Genomic DNA, 25,146 nt, shown 5'->3' on the forward strand with positions numbered 1-25,146 from the left:
GCCGCGATTTCGGCGCGGAATTCACCCGAGCCGCTCACTTTCTCCGCTTTTCGCGTATCACTGATCGCAGAAATCGGAATATTTCTCGGTTCTGATCGTTTGGACGTTGCTGGTTCTCCAACGATTGATCGAAGATCGAGAGAGACGGACGTCTGCCACGCGATGCAACCGTTTCATCGCTTATTCATCCACGCCGCGGATACATTTGTTGGCTGCAGCGACGTTTCACGTTCGTTCGCTTTGTTAACCGTATTCTTGCCTCGCCGCCTGTCACTTTAATCAGACGACGTTATTATCGAGTTTCGTTCAGAGATTACGTGCTTTTACATGGTTTGCTGTTTCGATGTTTTCCTCTTACGTTATATCGTTTATTATTACACAGTGAAACTGGTCTGTTTGGCAAACGCAAAATGATTGCTGTGAGGAGAATTTCGTGCAGGTTTATCAAAGACGAGCGAGAATAATTCGTTTGGAAGACGAAGAAAAATTGATGCGCAGAGAATTTTGCAGAGATTTGTTATAGATCAGTGACAGATACGAGGGAAAAATTTGGTTAAATGGAAATTGCATCGTTTTACGTGTCTGTTTTCACGAAACAATGTGAGAATGATCTTTCTCGCGAATAAGTAAGAACAACTTTTAAGGAAAAGTGAATTGTTTGGTGTATTGTTACGCTAATAGAGAAAGAATTTTAATAACTCGTTTTGGAATATGATCAATGTACATGTTTTAATTTGATGACGTAGAATTTGCTAGGTATTTTTCAAGTAAACAATTCTTGATTTTACGTGAAAAAATAACACAACAATTTTTTGGCAAAGTGTTTGCTTGCTTTTTAGCAAGATGCTTTTACGCAGATTCACTTTGAAAGTGTCATTTTTTCCATCATCGACTGGCGTTCAAAAATCGAAGACAAATGTATTAACCAAACGAAGGAGAAGCAAAGGAAATGAAAATTCGTTACGCCTCGATTACTAGTTCGAGCGTCTTCGTGCCAGCTGGTAATTAAAATAAAATTAATGCGGAAACTCGACGCAGCAGCGAGTTAAAGTTGCGGAAAAATTCGCTGATCCCCCAAATTGCAGAAATAAACCAAAGTCGAAGTTTTTCCTCGGTCGATTCAAAGTCGATCAACGATAGTCTTAGTCTTTTGATTACGGTCTCCTGTTCTTGCTTATTCCAATTTAAAACAGAACGTACATTGAATCCGTCGTTCGTAAGAAACTTATTTGACAGTTAAAGAACAATGAACGTTTGAAGGAATTCTGCCGAGGAAGACGAGAATTAATCAACTTGTCGTAAATATAATAATTTAGTGGAATTAAAACAAACGTATATTGTGAGCGTCAGGTGTCAGCTGAATACAAAATGGAAGCTCAAGCTGCCCTCTGTCATACTTCAAATTCACCATCATCAATTGTCTTCCATAAATCACTTGTTTCAAACGACCTTTTATCACACGAAATTAACAAAAATATCCGTGTGTCCTAAAGCTATTTAAAAATATCTTCCACTTTCTGCTCGTACGAAACGGAAACTCACATTTTTCCTCTTCTATTTTACTCGTTTACAGATTATTTAACAAATTCGAAATAGTTCGAAGGCTCCTCAAAATTGATTAGCAACGTTACGATGTCCGATAACTCAACTAATATTAGTGCACTCTATGATTTAGAATATCGTACGACAATGAGAAAATCAAAGTTCGTATTTTTCAGGTTAATCAGAAATCTCTCGGCGATGAGAAAAAAAAAAGAGGGTGGGGGAGGAGGAATTCCGAAGTTCCGCAAGCTCCGAGACAAAGTTCTCGCGTCTCGCCGGTTGTGTCCTGGCGCTGTGCCATTCTGAACCGGAAGTGCGCTCGGTTTCCACATGTCGCGCGTCTTACGCAACGCGTCCGACGGGAAAAGTCTGGAAAAGTGGTGCTTTTGTTCGCGAACACCCGTCTGGTCGCCGTCCGACGCGGCAAAACCCGGCTAATTAACGCCCCGTAATTATTCTTCGCCTTTAAATCCTCTGGCTTATCGCGGACGACCATCCGAATTACAAAGTGATCCTTTTCACTAATATTTTATTAAATTCCCTGATAATTCGATCCGGATTCTCATTGTAAATGTCGACTTTTGTAAAGACACTGTTTTCCGCGCGAATTAATTCTGCGAACGATGTTTCATAGGAATTTTACGAGGATACAATTATTTTCGAGATCTGACGATCGTATCGAGCCAATGTTTGAAATTGCTACTTTACGAAACCTAAGAATTGAGGAGAATTTACGAATTCAAACAAATTTTCAATAGAAACCATTAGTTGAGAAAATCGATCGACTTGGAATTTCGCTGTTTGGTAATACGATGTCGTCGAATTCAGGACACAATTGGCAAAAGATGTCAGTGTAGTTTAAACGTAAGATATTGTATCAATATAGATTTTATTTTTGAAAACGATTTCGAATCTTTGATCGGTAGTTTGGACCTTGGACTATGCGAGAATGCAATGGTGGTTTGGCGATTCTAATCAACGTGGTGTCGCGTTCGTAGTATGCAGAACGCTTTGGAAAGCTACTCCGTGTAGTTTCAGGATTTCTTCTGTTTTCCCGGCGTCGAACGTAGCAGACGGAGCTGAGGAGCGCAAAGAATTCTTGGCGCGTTTCTTTGGCGCAATGTCGGCCATGTTGTTAAGCGGCTGGCGCATTATAGTCGTCGCCATCAGAGAAATTTTATTCGTTTTATTCGTCAGAAAGATCTAATTCCCCCTTTAGGTTAGCAGATCTTCCCAGTTAAAAGAAACAAATTCAGTTTGTTTCGAAAAAGGACCCGAAACACAACCTAAAGTTCACTCGATAAAATACGCTTTAAAAGGTGAAAGCTGTTCGCGAGTAATCAAGTGTCCTTTAAAGTTTCTTCGAATGAAAAAGAAACCCATAGTCAGGTCATTTAAAAAGGAAATTTTTCACAGGAAATAAAAAAGAGAGTAAGAAATTGAGGCTAAAAGTATGAAAATTCTTCGTCGATTATTATCAGGTGTTTCTCGGAGCTGTTAAAACGGAGCAACTCGGATGAACAATCCGCGAGTCATCGAAGGAACGATGGATAAGAAAAGGAAAAGACACTCGTTAACACGAACAAGTCGAAAACTTCAGCAGCTACAAGCTGCTCGTCAGCTATCAGTTGTCTCTTAAAGCTTTCGATCTTCTTCAAATATAAAAGAAACGCTCGTTCAAAGACTCGAAGGTTTGCTACGTGTTGGCATTTCGAAAGAACTAAATAATCACTTCATCGAGTAAATAACAATTTTATTCGTAATATCACTCTCATATCAAACTATATTATTAACTACGTCTAAAGATAAAAGCTGGAATTACGACATTCTTGGTTCTATTGTAGAAGAAGTATACGAGAAAGTTGGTGCTCGTGCAAAATTCAAATAGCGCTGGAAATTTTCGAGCGTCGGTGTTACGTTGTTTGGAAAGAGAAGTTGGCAAAAATATTTTCTGACGCGATTTCAACTGCGTGATTACGGAAGTATTCTATCAGTTATCTTCAAGTTTTCGACATGCAAGAAATACAATAGATGGAAGCAAACGACACGAATGATCGAAGAGAGGGCAGAAAAGAGCGATCGCGGTGTTCAAGATCCATTAGCAGGAACAGAGCATAGATAAAAAAGCTGTCAACAGAGCCGCACCGCAAGGAATTAAGCATCGCTATCTCCATAAATCTCGGCCGGAGAAACTGTGAATTAATCCGGCGCTGATAGCCATCGCGGGTCACAGTGTTGTGCCCGTGGTTCTGCTTCAACAGGATGATTAACAGCTGCTCCTGCTCGTTCCAGAACTTGGAAATCGTCCGAGCAATGATACCATAAAGGCAGCAACCGCTACCGGTTTAATCGGACGGTGGAAATTGCTTCAAAAATCCTTGCGCAGGCAATATCGTTGGAAAAATGGATTTTGCTGTATCTTTCCCGGATATCGAGAAGCCGATAACGAACCAGCCAAAAACAGCGATCCGGATTCCATTGGAAAATCAATGAAATAACGAAGGCAAGGTGGCCAAATTGAGATCGCGAACTGACGACGAACAACTATGATTTCCGGGCAGTTCATCCGCTCGATTTTCTGCGCCAATCTTCCACAGCAATTAGTGATTTTCGTTCTGAGCTATGCGTTCGCCTGTTCCTGTGAAACTTCTCGAGGAAGACGAACACGTTTGGCAGATTTTTTTCGGCGACGAAATGAGCACTCGTGGTGTGATATTATCAATTGCGATTGTGACAGTGTGATTCGTGAAAATAGTGAAACTTTGCAGTTTTGTGAGCGTTGGAAACGGTTTAGGGGACAGTAGTGATCGTTAGTTTTGAAAAACGAAGGCCGCCGAATCAACTTCGTTGATTTAGACGTCGCGAGGGAGTTCGTCGTTTGATATACAAATTTCTAATTTTTTTCGAACGTTCGCGTTTGAAAATCGTTAACTCGTAAGGACGGTGATGTGTTGAATGCAACGTACGTAAGCAAAATTCTGTGATTCTTCGTGGAAAATACTGAACCAATTTTTTTTTTTCGGTGAATGCCGCGAGGGAAAGTGGAAGATTTGACGCGGTTTGTTTAGGAAGAAACATTCCTTTTATATGAATTCGTAAGTGTCCGTGGAAGGTATATAGTGTGAAAACGCGAATCAATGGTACAAAAGAAATGAACAATTTTCGAAGAAATTGAGTTCTTGGAAAACGTGAAGCTAGAAATATTTGGAAGTTTCTATCGACAATGCAAAACTGCGAGCGCCTTGAAGTGTCACGCGTGTCCTCTGACTTTAAATAACGTCGAGAATTATAATAATTTTACTTTTGAACGAATAAATTATTCATAAACGATGGCGACTAAGATATTTCAAATGTACTATAATTGTTCTAATCGTCATAAATATTTGATCACGAAATCGCCTCGACTTTTCGTTGGACTGCTTCAAAACAATTTCAAAACTACAACGAAGAATAGCCACGATCCTTTTCCCTTAGAAATAAGAAAAATTCTAGTTAAAAAAGAATACGAACAATGTATGAATTGCTTTCTTTCACTTTTGATCATTTTCTGTATCGAAATACTCTTCGCTTCTAAACAAATAAACCACGATCAACCTAATAATCAAACTGCAAAATTACAATTACTGCGTCGATGTCAATTATGCAAACTAAAGAGATAGAACAGACAATTCCATTTTTCGTTTCAACTAAACGAAACCTGGAAATGAAAATATTCGCTGTAAGGGAAATTAAAACGGAAAGGGTAGCGGGAAGGAAAATTCACGAAAGAATAAACAATTCGATCTTTTATTTTTCATTGGACGAAATTCTGGAAAAACGTTTGGTGCCAAACCAAGAAAACGTGATCTTTATTCTGACGTAATTCGGCCAAACGTTCGAGTGCCAAAAAGGAGCGCAAGAAGCTTTATTCAATAGTCAGGGTAAACCACAAAAAAGGAACGATTCAATCATCCGCGATCGTTGAACAAAAGTCTGTGCAAAAAGAAGTTGCAAACGTTTGACGTGACGAGCGCACAAAGAGGCTGTCTTCGAGCTGCGCAACGTGACGTGCGCCGATTTCCGGCGATCTGGATCTCGTGCAGAGCGCGATCGGCGTCGAGTATCGGTCGCACGCGGCTGCGTGTCACGCTAGCAGCGCGAACAAGCGAATCGGAGCGCGGAGAGAAGCGATTTTCAGCCGACTCGCCTCGCTCGATGTCTTATCTGACATCTCGTTATTACACGCGTCCACCTCATCCGCTTCAGCTAGTTATTCCCTTCGTTTACCTCAACGATGAATTAATTCGCCAAGCCCGTCGACACGTGTTGTCTTCGTTGCGTACTCGTCGCACCAGGTCCAATCGAGCAACCGCACTCTTTCAAGAAATTAACACGCTGGCCTGAGAATTCCGCGATTCTGAACGGTTTCGAAAACTCGAAACCGTAAAGCATGTAGCATCAACACGCTTTTTCATAATTAAATTAGTGCCGCTATTGTACACGAATCTTGTACACCTCAACGAATATCTCGAATTTTAATCTTCGCTTTAATTTTAATCTCGGTGTCTTTGGAACAGATTCAAATGGTTTGCGAGAGCTTGCGAATATTTCGAGACGCATTCGTTGATTTGCCGAAATTGTCAAGGATGTGAGATCAGATTCTGCACAATTGAAATCTCTGGTAATTGGTGCAAATTCGGTCATGGAATTTAATCGAAACTCACGCTAACGATACTTTCAATTGTGAAGCCATATTGGTTAAAAGCTATAATTAATAGCAATTCTTTTTCCCCATAAATATACGAAATTCGATTTACAAACCTTTAAATGGAAAACCAATATATCGATTGATTTCTTTCAACTCTGACTATTCTATACAAGTGGTCCTCGTTTAATAAAGCTTGCAAGCTTCTTAGTGGAAAAAGCCTGAACGATTCTTAATAGAGGAGAATGTGACAATGGTGGTTGAAAGAAGCGGAGACGGATCGATTTTGGCAGGTATGGACGGCGGAAATTTTCGCGCTCTCGTCTCGCAGTTTCCCTCGGCTCTTAAATTGCAGTCAGTTTGCATTCCCCGGCGCGGCCCTCGGCCCGAGTATCTCGAGACGTGCGAAGAATATCCGTCGACGAAGAGCCGCCCGATGCTCGTTTCGAAGGCGATAGGCGCGAAGCGTGCTCCTAAACCGCGGAGTCTTTATTGATCGTTTGTCGCTAAACTTAAGCTACTGAGCTAGAAAATGCAAAGCACTCGCTCGTTCGCTGCAAACACCATCGAACGTCGTTCTAAGTCGATCATACGTCCATGCAACTACTATACGATGACTACTGTACATACAATAAAAAAAATGTTCTTTCGATTATCGCTCTTGTATCTTCGATACAGTGGAACTCAATCCTCAGCTGATTTTACAACTTCTATTTGTAACGAAAAGGATTTTTGTACGTAATTCGTTTACCTTGGAAGAATTTTCTAACATTGACATCTTGAGAAGGACCGGTAAATCGACGTAGGAAGCTACTTGTATACCGTACATTCGTCAAACTTCTAAAACTTGTTCTTTTAATACAAAACCATTCGGAGAATCTCGTTGAAACATCGCTGTTCCATATTCGGTTTATTTGACCGCAACTCGAGAATCGATTTAATCTTCGTACAACTTGTAAAACTTTTCTTTCTAATGAAAGGTTCCAATGAAAATTAGAATTTTGTTAATCTGCTTGAGAAAGGACCAGTAGAGTTAGAAAGTGATCCATAAATCGTACATCCGCTGATCTTTTGAAACTTCTTCTTTTAATAAAACGGAATCTACTCTCGATAAAACATAAATAGAATTTCTACAACTTTTCTTTTTAATGGATAAATCTTGACACGTAACGTCATCTATCTTTGAAGAATTTTCTAACGTTAATCTTGTTGCGAAAGGATCAGTTTAGTGATTTAGAAAGCGATTTATAGACATTAGAATTAGAAAAGTTGCACGGTAGCGCTTTTCCCCGATACGTCATTGGGAACAAGCGATCCGTCATTCTTATTGGCCGTCTGTCCCGTCATTTCTCGGCCTCTTCCTCTTTTCTACCCGGGCTGCTAGCCAACTGACCGCAGCCGGTCAGCGATTAATCTCGCCAAGGGCATGACCGACGTTCGCCGCATTCGAAATTCGCGCCGCGTACTTCACCGCGTAACCCGTGGTCCCGGAGAAAACGGCCGGAATGAGGAAAACGCCCAAAGAAAACGGGAAAAGCAGACCGGGTGTCGCGAAATCGTCGATTATTCCAGGAAAACACGTTCGATCGGTTCGATCCTTTACATTACCAAAATTTCTCAAATTTTGTTCAAATTTTTACTCAAAGTTTACTCGAAATTTGCTCAAGAACTATTCAAGTTATAATATAGCTTCTGCCCGAACTCTAAACTCTTGTGCTCACAAATCTTCTATGCTCCTTTACCAACCATTTTTTAGTTCTCAAATTTCTCTCATATCGGCTCAAGCGTCTTAAAATCCATTGTTACGTATTGGGAATTTATAGTTATACACGAAAAGTCCATCGACTTTTAAGGAAACAATATCAGTGTTTGAAACAGTGCAAGTATTTACGATAATAAGAAATAATGGATATAACAAGTACACTAATAAACAAGGAAATTTCTAGGAACGAATTTTGAAATCATTCTATTGCTCGTAAAATTCTGAAATTATTTGTGCTATGTACATAGCACATGTTAGCAGACAAAAGAAAGTTTATAAAATAAGAAATGTAAAAAGGCATTATAATTTTACAAAATGGATTTATATATAAAGGCAATGAATAAATATAATATATATTATAGATGATTGTTACCAATATGATGAACAACTTTTAGTATAACAGTTACTAGAACTCATAGTGTATCAATTTTTAATTTATAATTTATAATCTGTAAATTATCTCATATCGTTAGTTGGTAAATTATTGCGCAAAAATATTCAGAGTTGATCGTTATTTCAGCTTAATGGAATATTTATTTAATTAGATTTCGATTTGAATATAGGCGCCATGGTGGGTATACACGTCCGACCGCAGAGACATCTACGCAGATTTCGTAATTACTGATGTTTAGTTTAGACGCGACGTATACGAAGCAGGTATAAGGTAGGTTAGCGTTGTGTTCGCGGAACTTTGATAAATTGTTGGTCGTTTGTTTTCGTTTGGTTAACTGGTGAATTAGTGAATGTACTGCGTACTTACCTGTGTAATGTGCGAGCTGTTGTGCAGAAAGCTTAGGTAATGTAACTCTTCGTAAATACAGTATTTTCTTCTTTCTTTAATAATTAAGACTTTCGTTCAGTTGTATCTTGTTCACGATTTCTTCATATCGATTAAATTCTCATTCCACGAATCATTTACGCATCACTATTAAAAACTAGATACTATTTCTTTAGAATTAGTTTGATTAAGCGTCGAATTATTGTTTGTCGTGCTATAATACTTTCGAGTTATAACGCTTCTTATAATCGATTGCGATTGTCAATAATGTAAAGAGAAGAATCGATATAGCAAAAAATTAATCGATCAAATATTTCGTGTCATAATAAGCGTTGGTTTATCGTAACATTTCTTTCTGTAAATTAATTCTTCTGAATATTTTCAAATGATCAACTACAAATAATAAATTAATACATATTTTCGAATTATAACATTTTCTATAATCGATAACGAATGCTAGTAGCGCACGTAAGAGAATCGATATATTAAAGAATCTATAGTATCGTTTACGTTATAACAACCATCGATAGAATTAAATTTTGTTTCCATGTATCACAATTAATATCTCATTAGAATAAGCTCGATTAATAGTTGAATTATTATTTATCGTGTCATAATACTTTCAAATTATAACATGTTTTGTATAATCGATATGTAAAAAGTTGGTAGTATAATACGCATAGAAAAAATCGATATATACGTACGAAACAATCGATCACATTTTTGTATCGTGACAAGCATCGAGGAATGTGTCCTGTTGTTAATCTAATTTTATTTGTTTGTAACATTGTTACGTGCTATTATATTTTCGAATTACGATATTTTCTGTAAGTGGTAACGAACGTCAGTAGTTTCAGTAGATTAATAGTACAGAGAACTTTTTATATCATGATGAGTGTCGATAAATGCATTCTATTTTCGAAGCTGATTTTTAAACAAAATGGAAGTGTCAGATACAAATCGATTTTTTAACAAAACGGGTGTGCGTGTGTAAATATTTTGTGCAATATTTCTGGTGGAAGAAATCGAGTTGAATCGAGCCATGCACGTTTCGAGACACCCTGTATTCCGCTCTTGGGGGGAGGGGGGAGGATAAAAACGGACGACCGATAGAAAGCGGCGCAATTAATGGCGGCTGGCATTGTAGTCCACGTTTCCAGGTGAAATTCACCCGGATAAAAAATGGAGCGATCGTTTATCGAGACTGACCGCTCGATTTTTCCTGGTGTACGCGATTCACCCGGAAAATCGTTTCTGCCTTCCTTCTGATCCATGTTCAATCGACGTTTTACCTCGATAATTGCTCCCTTGGAAATTCAATCGCTGGAATTCTACTTGAAGCGATTCAAAAGAAGAACGAAGCTTTGTACGGTAATCACATACTTAATATATATAATAATACTGTATATGTATTGGTATTTATACTCTGATTTAACCTCTTTATGAAGCGATTTTCTGAAGTGAGAGAAGTTAGGTTAGAAAAAAATAAGTATTTTTAACTTTGTGGTAATGTTACTTTTTATCACGTATTTTAAAAGGTATTGAATTTTTTATTATAAATCTAAGTAGAGAAAGATATATACTTTGTTATTATCACGTTATTATCAGTGTCTTAAGACACTGAATCTTTTAATATAAATTTCAGTTGAGAAAAATATTCAGTCCTTATCGCGTACTCTAAAATATTAAATATTTTAATATATACGTAAATCAAGAAGATATGGATTCTTTTTGTCTATCTATGATTGGAGCCAACAAGTGGTTTGGAAATCGAAACATGCAACGACCTCGATGAATCATCGTCATTAACATGTAAAATATAAAACACACGAGCAGCAGTAATTATCTCGGCGAGTGGTAACGCACGAATAATTGCGTCGAACGCGAAACGTTGAAGGTACTGGTTTTCCAAAGTTGTCGCGCTCTTTGCCGAAAATTCGTCGAAATATCCACGGGGCCGGCGAGTTTCAACGACGACGCAACAACAATGCAATTTAATTGCATCGCGTGGATCGTTCGTTTATGCTGAAATAATATTATCAAATTATTAATAACCAGGTTTCCGCTGCGCGCCGAGAGGAATATCAACATCGTGATGCAATTGCTCCGTTACAAAGCTTGTGGAAGAAAATCAACAAGCAAATTGTACAAGCTTTCTGCGTGTAATATGCGGCCACTGCGAATTTTAACAATTTTAACCACGCGAGAAATATCACGAAATTTCCTATACTTTGAAACTTCAAATTTTACGCTTTTACTTTCAACCAGATTACCTGCCCAGTTTTTCAGTGATGATGCTGGGATTGAAATCACGACTTTAGATTTTACTTTTCCTTTTTTATCGAATATGTAAGAATCAAAGGCGTCGCTTAAATCTTATAATTGCCATTTTTTCTTAAAAGTAGAAATGTCTTTGGCATGGTAAGTGACAGGTAAAGATCAAAGGTTATTAAAAAGAGTCGATTGATTTTAAGGTTGTTAACATTTTGCCCGTCTATTGAACAATGTATTAATTTCGATTGTGTAAAATTCTAGAATGCAAATAGCGACTTTAATTTTTATTCCTTCGACTATAATAAAATCGAAGCTCATTGTACGTAAAAAGTATGAAGGAGAACGGCGGTGAACATTAAGAACACGAGATGCACGAAGGAACGGTATACGAGACAGATAAACAGTATGGAGTTAATGATCGGCTCGTGCAGACTTTGTATGATAACAATCATGAAGTCATTAACGGTGGCAACAGGTTTGCATTTTTCCCCGTCGCGCTCGGTAATTGATTGAAACGGAAAGAAAATACCGGGAGCCGTGTCCGTGTTGTTAACTATTAACCGCGTCATTAGTCATAAATAATATAATCGTGATTTGCATCGTTATGAATGATAATTCGCAGCCGGCTCGGTCAAGTACCTACATTCATTTAAAATCGTGGATAAAAAGTCACCGCAAAGGAAAACTTCGTAAACGCGAATCGTTAAGCTGATTTGGTGGAGATGGTAATTTGTTGATAATTGGTTTGATATGTAAAAATTTAGAAGAACAGAGACGTTGAAAAAGTTGAGAAACAGGACTAATGAAAGAATCATTTTCTTTGCTCTAAGGAAATAGAGTAATTTGCAATTTCGATGTACCAAAATTGCATCGGTGAATAAAGATTAAAAAAAAAAAGAACGGTGAAAAAGTTCAGAATATTCTTTCTTTTAAAGTCTGTAATTTGCAATTTTTATGAATAATTTCGGGATTTTATTGGCGAATAAAAATAAAGAAGAATAGAAACGTCAGAAAGTTTGGGAATGAAATATCATTTTCGTTTAGGTAGACATGTAATTAGCAATTTATCTCTCTCTTTGTTTTTATTTATTTATTTATTTATAGGATATATCAGAGGTTGGATGAATGCGATGAAAACAAAATTTGCAAATTATAGTACTTAAAGAGGATAAAATGTCGATTATTCGAACTAATAAAGTGACGAGTCCATTTGAATAAGCCATTCTCGCGCAATTGATCTGGAAAATTCTAGTTAACAAGTTATGGTACGATTTTCAAATACGGATGTTCGTATTACTTGAATTTATTGCGTTTTATTATTCCCTATATTATACAGACTATATCATATTATATTTGTATATATACGACATGTTATATAACAAATTCTATAGTAATTTCTTAATTGAAATCGAAAATTTAAATCGGGAAATATACATATATAATTTTTAATAAATACGTTACTAATTGCCTATATTTTTGTGATTAACATTCTAACGATAATCGACGATCTACTCTTTCAAAAAGTAGAATTGTTGGAACAAAGAAGATGACGGTGTATCGTTTCATAGAATGGAATAGAATAAAACAAAAGTGTAGGTTGTATGGTAGTTAACATCCATCTTTTTTTTTTTAGACCAAAGTGTAGTTTTGTAACCGGTCGGAGGTCGAACGAAATTTTTGCGAACGAAAGTGCTGGTTATTTTCTTTTTTTCTTTTTTTGCCCCTGGTGCAACAGGTAGTTCGTGATTGGTTGGAAGTAGAGAAAACATGTTGGGAATCGAAGGATAGGCTGCTGTAAATAATGAAATTGTTCGCATGAAAAAGCGGTCGATGGTCGGATAGAAGGTTCTCTTTCCCATGCAGATTGTTTGTTGGTAAAAATTGCCAACGATTTTTTTCTTTTCCTCTTTTTTTTTGTGTGTGTGTGTTAGCGTAGCGATTATTAATTCTAAAATAAACGGCAATCTGTTTAATTGGGACTGGTAATCTCATTTGGGAAGAAGATATCGATAAACTAAGCGAATGGATGATACCGCTAATAGGAATTTCAAAGTCGATCGCATCTTCTTTGCTTATCTTAAGTGTCGCATGTAATTGATTCTTAATTTACTTGAAAGGGAACCGACGAATTTATGAAGATCTCGCGTCCACTTCCATGCTACTTTTATCATAGAACGATAAATTAGACGATATAATAATATAACTTCGATTTGTGCAAACATTGCTATAATAGGATATAACGCGATGAGTAACTGAAAACATTTAGCTAATTGCGTGATTAAATAGTGGGTTCTATTAAAAAAAGATTAAAATTAATTCCTTCGGAGGTGTGCGCTATTTACTCAAACGTTATTTTTTCTATTTTACACGATACTTGTCCAGTGTTTTTTTAGTACACGTTCAAATCGTAAGATCTATGTACAATATATTGGAGGATTATATATTATATATCCACCATATTCATATATACAATACATATATGTAATATACACAATGTGTAATATATATATATATTGTTCACCATATTTGTTCAAGGTTGAACCTCGATCTCGAAGATCACGGTAGAATCTTAGCAAAATTAATATTACTCATGATCAACTAAAAAATCTATCAACTCGAATATTTCACCGTACTCTGTTCAACAATGGCAAAAGAACCTGAAGAAAGTCAAAGTTACTAGACAACGTTCCGCTTTGTCAAAGAATCCACAGTTTAGAAAAGAGGATTTTGCAATAATCGTGGCAATTGAGACACGATCGGTGACACGGGACTCAGAGATTCAAGAATCAACGAGATCAAGGGATAAAGAATGAAAGACAGCCGCTTAAAGTTGGCGAGGGTGGATCGGCTGACAGTTTCCAACCCCCGTTCAAACTACTGGTTACTTTTTCCAGCCCCTGTTCTCGTGCCCTCTGGCTGCTCTGTTGCAAGAAGTTTGAAAGTTGCCGGAAGGTACATTCGTTTCTCTCTTCTCTTTTCCTTCCTTCCTTTGGAGGGAAATCGCGAGCGGCTCGCGAACGCTTCTTCGCAATTCTTTCAACATATACGCAGCACCTTAAAAATAGAGCTGACGCGTTCGAGGGTCAATAGAGCAATCTCTGTTCCAGCCAATTGCCCTTCTCTCGTATCGATCGCATCGATCGCGATGGAAACCACGTCTTCGATTCTCCCCTTCGATTCTTTGAGAAAGAAACCTCGGAACGCGAACATCGTTCGATATTTATCCGACACAAACTTCTGATATTTGTAGCATTGACGATTCTTCTCAGATTTGTATTTTTGCCACACGATGTCGCGCATTATACGATTATTAGTTCAGTGTGTTACTTAAGTTAATTACACGATTAGCGATGAAACGAGGTTGCAAAAATTATTCCGATTCGTTAGAGAAACAGTTTGAACATAACCGAGATTATATTCTTTCATATCTAATGGTAGATATTATCATCAAATTATTAAATTCATTGATATTATGAAATTCAATTTTCCTTAATAAATGTTACAGTACATTTTAATCAGCTCTGATTAATTTTCAGGTCTCGCTGATTGCATTTTCAAACCTAGATGTATATTATTATCTAGTACTTTAAACCTGAAGTTCAGTTTCGTTTGAATACCGAGATAGATTCGGTGATTGTTAAAATTAGGTCATAATAAAAAGTTAATTTTACGTTCTTCGATGATGAAACGGAGGTCACCAGCGAACAAACGTTCCGCGCAGGATATTTTTCCATGGAGGGTTTACGCTCGTCGAACGAGAGCGAAAAGTGATACGTTATTGTTATTTTTGCGATGGTATTAATTCGGTCGTAATTAAACGCTAATAATATTTTAATTAAACAACCGAGGGAATTGCAAATGTGCATTATCAAACCGGCACTCACGGTCGCATATTGTTGTCGATTCACGGCGGCCAGAGCGGAAGATAAAGTTTATCGTCCCGTGCATTACAGTTATTTAACAGTTGCCGCGATAAAATAAATCATTTTCGGGGTTCTCTCGGTATTTTAATCTCATGCAGTTCCACTTTCACCATCGGATCTGTACCAGGCAATTATCGAAACGACCAGAATTAATTCTCGGAATTTTCTACATACGAATCTACAAAAACAGCTGATGGGAAAAAAGAGCATGGTATTTCTTTGACGTTAAGACGATTATCGAATAATTAAGAGTATGGAAACGAAGAATAAAGTAGTACGTGTATTTGAACCAAATTTAAGCCTGACGATGAAAGAAACTGGAGGGAAATTGGAACACTGAGAACAGAAATATATATGTTACCATGATATTAGTTGAATAGAAATAAATCAAGAAAGAAGTTGGAATTATAGTTGGAATTTAGTTGAAAGAACCTTTAAAAAAGTAGTATATTCTGCTACATGCGGTATCTGTATCTAGTAATGAAATTCACCTAATTCTTCAGAGCTTATACCAAGAATAGTAACATTTTTTCCAATACATCGTTCTAGTCCAATTCGTTCAATGAAACCAAAAGAGGTTGTAAGAGAATCATCGCATTTCTAACTACGTATCCATTGATTTAATCAATTAATCCCATTAAAGGTCAACAAATACAGAATAGATGCAGAACACGCTTCTATTCTAAAATCTAATACATACAATTTTTTGTAATATCTCCTTTAATTCAATCACATTCGATCCGTGCTAGTTTCAAAAATTTATTATGCCATACGAAGTAGACTATGTGGATCTAAAGGCTGTTTCTCCAAGAAGAAATGCTATATATAAATAAAAAATTTAAACTAACAATATAATATAATCCCCGATGAATTTACCTAAAAATTTCTGATACGAAGTTAATTGAACTGCATTAAAAATATGTACGCACCTCGATATTCAAAACTAACAAGAAAAATCTTGTTTCAGGTTTAGGCTTAGGCCCACATACGCCCGAAGAAGCAGCTGTCCTGGCGGCCGCGGCGGCAGCGTTGCACCACCATCATCAGGGTGGTCCTGGTGGGCCTGCGATGAGGCCACTCAGGCCTCCCTTACCCCCGGGGATGTTGCACACCTCGCCACACCCTCTGGCACCGCATCACCCCCTCGCAGGGCCTCACCATCCCCTCGTACCTCCTCATCATCCTGAGGAAGACGGTGTCGTGGATGATCCTAAGGTAACCCTCGAGGGCAAGGAACTCTGGGAAAAATTCCATAAACTCGGCACGGAAATGGTCATCACCAAAAGCGGCCGGTAAGTGTTCGTTTTGTTGGATTAAATGGGAACCTCGAGTGAGCGTCTAAAGAACATTTAATTCGTTTTTAGAAGAAGCGATGGTTCGTATGTTACGCTGTTGCATAAATTTCATACCTAACGCGCTTCGCGTGTTCAGCATTATATCACTTTGCAACAAAATATCTGCGACCGTGTATATCTGAAACGATCGACTGAAGGATCATGTTTTATCGTTAAATCAACTTTGATGAAAATGTGCTCTATATTCTTATTTGAGGTTTCTATCCAATTATAGTATGTATTTCTTTGATTCACTTGATTACTTGTTGTTCCGAATGACAATAGGCGGTAGTTATCCATTAATGATTGAACTCTTGGAATCGATTTGGTTGTTGTAATCATCGAATAGAGGGAGCGTGTTCCTGCGTTTGTTAGCTGTGAACATGTGAGCCAGTGTGTATTTCTAGAAATTCTAATATTTTAAATTGGCCAAGCAAAATTCAATCTCGATATACCTGGTAGAAAGATAGAAGACATTACAAATTTTACGACATTATATTTAAAGGGTACATATAAGAAACGCGATAAGCGAGATTTTCCATTTTTCATAAAATAGCAGTTTTAAAGTACAGTTCTCTGTCAATCATTCTTGAAATTATCAAAATTGTTCTTTTAATTGATTTTAAAACTAAACACGTACTTTTCCACTTTCTTCGAAATTTATAAGATATCAAGTTTCTTTGGCAAGTCGAGTGGACAAAAATGTACTCGTCGCGCTTTTTCCGCGATTTGACTTAATTTGGACGATGTGTCGCGATTTTGTTGAGCCAGACTTACCGATCGCTGTCCCTCGTGACGGAAGGTAGCTGCGTAAGGCAAGAGTCGTGAGAAAAATGACGGATTGCCAGGCGAAACACGAGAAGTCGCCACGAGAAACCGCAGAAAATCGCGTTGATCGGCTCTTGGCCTGTTTCGTTCGCAAATTCGCAAACAGAGCAGCTATTTTTCTTTGCCTGCCAAAGATGCGCATTTTCGAAGAAGGTTCAATCCCAATTTCAAAGATTAATTCATAAACTATTGGATCGTGATAAGCAAAATTTTCATTAATTGCGTATATTTTGTAAAATTAATCGATTTACATCAGTGGAGTAAGGGCGAGATTTTTCCACTATCTTCGAAGTTTTTCCAAGCAAGAAATTTCTATCTAAATCAAACCGTTAATTCGTAGAACATCGAAGATTTCTTTCGTCTACTTTAAATTTTGTGCTTTTTCCTTCGCATCACGTGCATCCTGCGCGTTCTTGCCTCGTTAAGTGTCGCATAAATGTATCGAAATCCTACTAATAATTAATTTACTATTGAAATCTTCATCTAGGCTAGAGTAGAGCGTAAAATCTAGCTTGTCTCGATCTACCAATCACACGATTTGCTCGGACTATACCCCGTCCTGAACCACGTTTCATCGCGTTTTAAAGATTCAAAGCCTCTATGGTCGGCGCACACTTTCCCCAGTCCTTCGACGATCGGAAATCCTTTCAAGCGCAAACTTTTACGAAGGGGAGAAATACGTAAAAGGGGTAGTTTCGAGAGCGATGGAAAACACGGGGACAGATATCTAGGCGAACTATAATAGTTCGGGAAAGAACCATACGCCGTACAATACGCGCGTGTGTATCTGGATCGTGATTCCAACTCACGACTATATACCACGGTCGCATTTGTTAGTTCTGTTATCGTTTCTTCTACCTCTAACCTCTCCTCTCCTACGTCTGTAGTTTTCTTCTTTTTCCCTGCGATTTCAATAATTACCGCACCTTTGAATTTCAAATTACCCGTTTCAAATATTGCGCGGGAGTTAAAAACAAAAGCTAAGTTAAGGGAATATTTAGGCTCGTGAATTTTTAGGTGCATTGATTTCGGGCAAGTTAACGCTTTAGAAAATTGTAGTTCCGCCAACTGGTTCTACGATACATTGCGTATATTCATAACTGTGCAGTTATGTAACTAATAAACGTGTACTCATATATAGAATCATATAGAATATGTATATATAATTATATATAGAATTATATATATATAGAATTTCAATTTCACGTATTTTTTGAGTAATCTCTTTCTTTTTAATCTCTAATTTCTTGAGTAATACTATATAATGTATAATACATTAATTGTATATGTAAATATCATTAATATATTCGCTATATAGTATAGCTCATATTATTCCTATGATAATTCATTCATCGTGACATGAATTTTATATTTCGTCGAGGTTCTTTACGCAAGATTTTCAAACATTTGAATATTCCAACTCTGACGAAGCTCCAAAAACTTCGACGAATGTATTCTCCAATCTTCGAAGTCGTTCATCGAGCTTGCTTTGCATTTTTGAAGATTTCTTCTAATCGACGTTTCTAAAATTACAGAAATTCTCGTATTACAGAAATTTCGCAGAATTTCGCAAACGCTTGGACGCCCCGGGTCTCCAAGATTTAAAAAGAAACCTTGTCAATTTTAGTCTCCAATTTTCCAACCTCCGAACTAATTTACCAAATTGTACAGTTTCTTCTTCCAATGTAGAGTTTATAAAAAACCTCCTGCATGAAACTTCACACCAAAAACACTAAGATCCTCCTATCTCCTGAACATCAAGCCCATTCTTCTAACCACTATTTCTCGATAAATTTTCAAAGATTTCTGCTATAGGAACTGTACAAGATTTCCAAACACTCGGACCCTCAATTTTAATTTTCCCAATGTTTCAACCACTGAACTAATTTACCACTTCGAACTTATCCCACAACTTTCCGCTGCGACATAAATTTCGCATTCTGTAGAATGTCTTGCACGAAACTCTACACCGAGGCCACGAGGATGTCACGATCCCCTAAACTTCCAATCCATTCACCGACCTCATGTCCCCGGAACGACCATGTCCGCTGATCGCTCGCTCCAGAAATTTCCAAGGACTCTCACAACCGAACTAAGTTCACCTCCCGTGTCCGGATGCCGAACACGAGTCTCTCTCTTTTTCTTTCTATCTATGCAGAGCGTAGTCTTGAATGGCGAACAATTTGTGGCTTTGGTGGGCCAATTTCGCCAGTTCGATACCCGGAGGAGAGAACGCCGAGTTCTATAGCTGTAGCGAGCGGGCAGCTTCGTTTTTCGCGGACGGGCCCGGGTAATATCTCGTTTAGAAAGATTACAGGTTCGGTGAACAGGCTGCCAATGTATAAAACAAACATCGTTAAGCGAGCCCTATACTTATGGAGGGGGAGAGAGGCCCGGAGTTCTCTGGGCCCTGCAGCACCCTGGGCATTATGCCGCTTCACTGTGTTTCTTTTCCTCTCTCTCTCTCTCTCTCTCTCTCTCTCTCTCTCTCTTTTTCGTCGTCCTTCTCGCGCCTATTTCCTCGTCAAGTTGTACGGTGCGTGTGGTTGGCCACTGGTACAGGTCAGGAACGAACGTGGTGGAAAGAGGAGGGGCGAAGAGGGACCAAGGGGGGAAAGAAGCGCGCGTGTATTGAGACGTAGACCACCGGACGCAGATTGGGCCAGCCGCAATTTCCGCGCGTGTAATTATCCGTGATCGTCGTGCAGCGTCGTCCACCTCGTCTTCAGCCTCTTTCTGCCCTTAACTCGATGCTTATTATTTAGCAAAAGAGATTGATTTAGAGCGCAGACCGCCTGTCCGATTATCCTAGACAACAACTGGGGGATGTTGCCAGGATTCGTCTAGGATTCTTGGAACGTAGAGCGGCGGACGTCAGGTGGCGAGGATGTTGATGGATTTCTCGGATGGTTCGTTGGAAATCAGGCGAGAGGGTAATTCGGAGGACGATTATTTTTGCCCGTCTTTTTGGGATCCTTTTAGCAGGTGATTTTGGAAATGTCGCGTGAACTGTGTTTCTATGAACTTTATTATCCGCTTGAAAGCGATCTGGGAAATAGTTCGTCGTAAAATAGAACTACAACGAGGTGTTAGTTTGCACTCTCTTGCGGATGGTTTCGCGAGATAATTTTCGAGAATTATACGCGACACTGTTTTAAGAGATGGCTTGAAACATTCTTAACGCGTCGTAGGAATGTTTGCTACATCGTCGATGACGGTAAAGTGACATTTATCCCGTTTTACGGTTCGAAGTTGATTCGAATGATTCATTGCGAAAGTAACTTCAAGCAAAGCCATATCGTGGACCAAAAAGTCTCCATCCAAAGTGTCTATAGCAAACTTCTGTATGTTCTCCTCAGATTCGATTGTTAGTACAAAATCGAAAAAGTTTCTTAAATGATAATTTCCATCGAACGATAAACCGATACCTACGATTATAGATATTTTAAGACCTTAAGACTCGAAGAAATTAAAACTAATTTCAAATAGAAAATTCTGTATATACTGTCGGCTTTGTACTTGGAATTTTTCACATATAAATTACACACATATATATAATAATAATTTCCTTGTCGATTTGCACCTTGGTTCTGACACCGAGGACCTATGTTTCCGTGCACGCTGGCGAACCGTACAGCGATCGTATCTTTCTCGGTTATTTCTTGGAAAGCTCGCAACGTTCTCGCGTCTTGCATTAAACATCGCGATAATAAAGTTATGTCCTGGAAGACGGTGCCCGATTCCAAAGTTGTGCAGCGTTCACGCGATCGGTAGCTCGTCGGTGTCTTGCAACGTTAATGAAATTCAGCGTAATTAAGCGGCCGTACAGACGTTCGACGTTTCAGTGCAGCTATCGTTCCGAGAAAATCAACTGGTTAATGGTACCTACTCGCGTTAAATTTCTGAAGAAACGCCTAATTACAGCTTTGGTCGCGTGTAACAAGCGGAAGTACAACGTGGAAATTGGAGGCAGCGTATTGGACGGAGGAAAGTGGAGAAGTGGCCGGTTAAACGAGTCAATTAGACAGTGTCTAAGCATACGTTGAAGAGAACGGGGGCCTCTGGCCGTGACTAAAGAGAACTTTCTGACGATTTGATGCGGTTAGCAGCGGGCTCGCCTGTTCGCAGTCCGTTGAGATCGTTTAGCGGCTGCTTTATGGAACTTAATTTCACTGATTTTTAAATCAAATAAAGCACCGGCGGCAAGCACGCGAGCCAACAAACCATAAAGCTGTCCACGGGTTCGCTCAGTGTCTTACGTAATAGAATGGCGAGCCGAAACTTTGCTGACATTTCTCCTGTCTCGCGTTTAAATTCTTCCTTTCTCATTCATCGCTGAGATTTCGCTACTTTTTTTCTTCCTTTTCGTTCGAAAATTGTCTTCAATTTTATCTTTGCACACACGTGTCTACCTTCGAATTAATCTATTTTCGACGATAATAATTAATTTTTACACTTTTTGGAAACTCGAGACAGTAGGAACGTTAAGTTCGAGCATAAATCAAGATGCTATCACTGAATATCTTAATAATTGCGTCAAGAGTCGAAATTTTCGTAACCTTTTTACCGCCTCTCCTATAAATTCTCTCATATCTTAGTTCTTTGCAAACGTGTTGCGACTTTTTCTTCGTTTCGGCCGAAAATAATCTTCCTCCTTGTTCATTCTTCGCGAACGAGAAACTGAAATTTCACTTTTGAACTGTTTTCCCTTGCACACCCTACACATACGACATAATTACGCAACATTTACATAAGTATAGGTCGATTTTACCATAATGCTACTACTCGTAGTAAAATGTAATTTCATAGTCGTTATTGAGCATAATTATAGTTATAAAATACGCTATCGTTCAAAAGTAGCAGAGAACCTGCTCAATTTTCACCACGTTTAAGAGCCAACGTTATTGTAACAATCTACTCACGACAATTGCATAATACGATGAATATCTCGTTTAAAAAGTTGAAGTATACTCATGGAAAGAAATTAAAGACATCGGGATATTCGTCCAATTTTCTACAAGAATTTTCTACGGATAACGATCATCTTTCTTTATTCGAGCTCATAAATTGCTTGCAATTAATCTATCGTGCGTGTCATTTAATCAAAGATTGCGCGTTTCGCCGGTGTATTGATTCGACGCGTACAGAACGACACGAAAGTAACAAATGGAACGAAGAGACGGAAAAAAAGATATCGCAGTGGAACGAACAGGAACGCCGGTATCTTCACACGATCGTTTTCCCCTTCCCTCGATAACTGTCCACTTCCTGTCGCTGCAAAGAAGCCGCGTTCGTCAGAGATAACGGTGACGAGCGACATTAACGATAAGTACAAGTTCAAACGTCAAAATGGACATGTATATTTCATCATGCGATAGCCGGTGTTCGATCGCGACAGGGGACGCGATGTCGCATTTCGTTGCGTAACCGTGAAATTACTGTACCCTGTCCAGCAGATAATGCACGATAATTTCGTGCCTTAACGCGACACCTGTCTGCACGTCCTCGGTGAGAGACACGTTATGTCTGATCGCTTGAAAAAATCTACTTGAACCTCGAGACGAATTTGCAGAGAGGAAGAAATGGTCGAGGAAAATTACGAAACGTCGATCGAAGAAGGAAAATTGCACGGGATTCTGATTGAACTTCTGTATAAATATAAAAATATACGATGTTATATTTCGGAAGAATATAAAACACTGGGTGATTTTTAGTCGAAAAATAAATACAAAAGGAAATTATAAAATTCTAGTTAAACTTTACCAGACATAGATATCCTCTTATATCTTGTACATATATTAGATCGTCCGTGTGTAAAACAAATTTGTACTTATTGATAAAACATAGTAACAAATGTTGACCGAAAAAAGGTTTGCAACTTATGGTATAATGTTATTAGTGTCAATGTGAATTAAGAGGTCGTATAAAGAAAAATACAGGCGACTTAATCACGGTATTTACGAACCACCACTATAATCAGTCTCGTTACTATTAGACCACGTTGAACGTAGTATTCACCTTCCGTTTAAACTATCAGTAACTTCGTGTGCCGTATTTTTTTACACAACACGTTCTCGTTGACGCCCAATCAACGGCAAATCTTTAAAAATTCCACTTCTTCGGACACGAAGGTTCGCGAACGATTCTTATCTGATGGAAAATTTCTTCATTTCTTTTCGTTAGGAACTAAAAATTTCCGCCTTCGCTAGCAAGTACTCGGCTCTGGACAAAGTAATCGAGCGGCAATAACAAGCACAGAAATTCGTGAACGATATTTCGCGTCTTATCGCGACTTTCTCGCGAGGAACGGCCGAAACAAAAGCGATTTCCGTCACGCGTTCGCGTGTGTATCGGTGAAACGATCGGCGGCGATTTATTCTTTGGCGATTTATTCGAGGTAGGAAAAAAGGTCAGTGTCGAAGAGGAACGTTGAAATAATCTAATCGCCGGTTCCTGGCTCGCGTAACAATCCTATCTGTAGCAGGATCGCGAGGAATCGCGTGTCACACTTTCGATTTCGTCCCCTGTATCCGTTATCGCGATCATCGATTATCATTTTTCGTTTTTGTTCCAAATTCTAGCGATTCTTAGTTGCCTTGGCTGCCATCTCAACCATTTGCGAGTTTCCTTCTTCCCTCAGAAAGTTTCAAAAACTGTACGAACCTCCGAACAACTGGAATCTTTTGTCATTCTTTTATTTCATTTTCTTTAAAAATCATCTTTTCTTTTATTCTTCTTCAGCGCTCGTCTCGCGGACCGCCTCTATGAAATACAGTAGCGCGCAAAAGAAAGTTTAAATGTAAACACGTTATAAAATCGAATTATGTTTGACAAGAGCGGTGAATAAATGTAACGTATAGACCGCGGATTTTTATGTAAATTCAAAGTCTTTATGAATATAATGAAGAGAACGGAAGCTAAGTGGGAAATTGTTTTATTGTACATTGAATATTATACGTAGAGACTACTACCGTATTCTGCATATTTTATACAATACGTTATTTCACGTACAGAGTGCGATCGAGTGATTTCGTATATTTCGAAAAAAATGGGAAGGAAACGTGGAATAACATTTTTTCATCCGAGACCGAGTTTTCGAGTTTGGAAATTTGTCAAGTATATTTGAACACGGTCAATTCCAGGTCAAATAGGAGAAAATAATCGATAGGATATTATCCTAAATATAAAAGTAGGTAAAAAATGTGGAATAAATTTCTTTCGTGAAACTTTCGTGAAATTTGCAAATTTATCATACGTGTGTACTGGACAGATTATTAACTGTTCAAGTAATTACTTGAAGGAAAACTCTACATCGTCATTTATGTATATCCGCAACCTGGAGACCGCTATTACGCAGAAAATAGAATTTAGTGAAACAAAAATATTCTAAATAAGGAGAGATCCATATTTTGATAGAACAAAATGGATCATACGTAATTCGATAAAATAATATAAAACGGAAAATGTTGTGCATCAATTATTTCCTTACAAAACGAAAGAAACTTTTCCGACGACCTATATATAATACTTGAAAATACGAAACCGTTGGAAAGTTTTGTTATCGAGTGCCGCTACATTATCATAAAAATATTATCTTATTATTATTATTATGTGAATTACTCGAATTCCACGTATTCTTCCACTTTGCGTAAAAGTCGATAGTTTAACGACACATACTCGTTGAATACGCAATGTAAAAGTTACTAATACGTATACATACACAAATAAATTAGCAATTTTAAAAACTTATATTTGTCCATGTTCCCTCTTGTCTTACTCTGCTTCGCCCTTTACCTGTGGCATCAATCCGCGATCGCTGTCTCTCTTGCTCCCTCCATATTTCAACATCGCACCGTCTCTTCCTCTTCCTCTCTCTCTCTCTCTCTCTCTCTCTCTCTCTCCTGCCCCACCATGCCGTCTTGTATACAACACACACATACACGCGTACACGCACACACGCAGCGTGTATTCGCCTTTGCCGCTGGTGGCGCATGTGCGCGAGCTCTCAGTTTCTCTTTTGG

At 38.3% G+C, this 25,146-nt stretch overlaps 1 protein-coding gene across 1 annotated transcript in view; it reads left to right on the forward strand.

The window, feature by feature from the left end:
• LOC100740497 (optomotor-blind protein) overlaps positions 1-25,146 on the forward strand; it is a 186,882-nt gene that overhangs the window by 4,078 nt on the left and 157,658 nt on the right. Inside the window, exon 2 of the mRNA XM_033319790.1 lies at positions 15,931-16,255. Coding sequence (XP_033175681.1) covers positions 16,032-16,255 — 224 coding nt within the window. The 5' untranslated portion in view covers positions 15,931-16,031. The remainder of the gene's footprint in view (positions 1-15,930; positions 16,256-25,146) is intronic.

The sequence above is a fragment of the Bombus impatiens genome, unplaced genomic scaffold, assembly GCF_000188095.3.
Source record: "Bombus impatiens unplaced genomic scaffold, BIMP_2.2 scf_0217, whole genome shotgun sequence".
Lineage (NCBI taxonomy): Eukaryota > Metazoa > Arthropoda > Insecta > Hymenoptera > Apidae > Bombus > Bombus impatiens.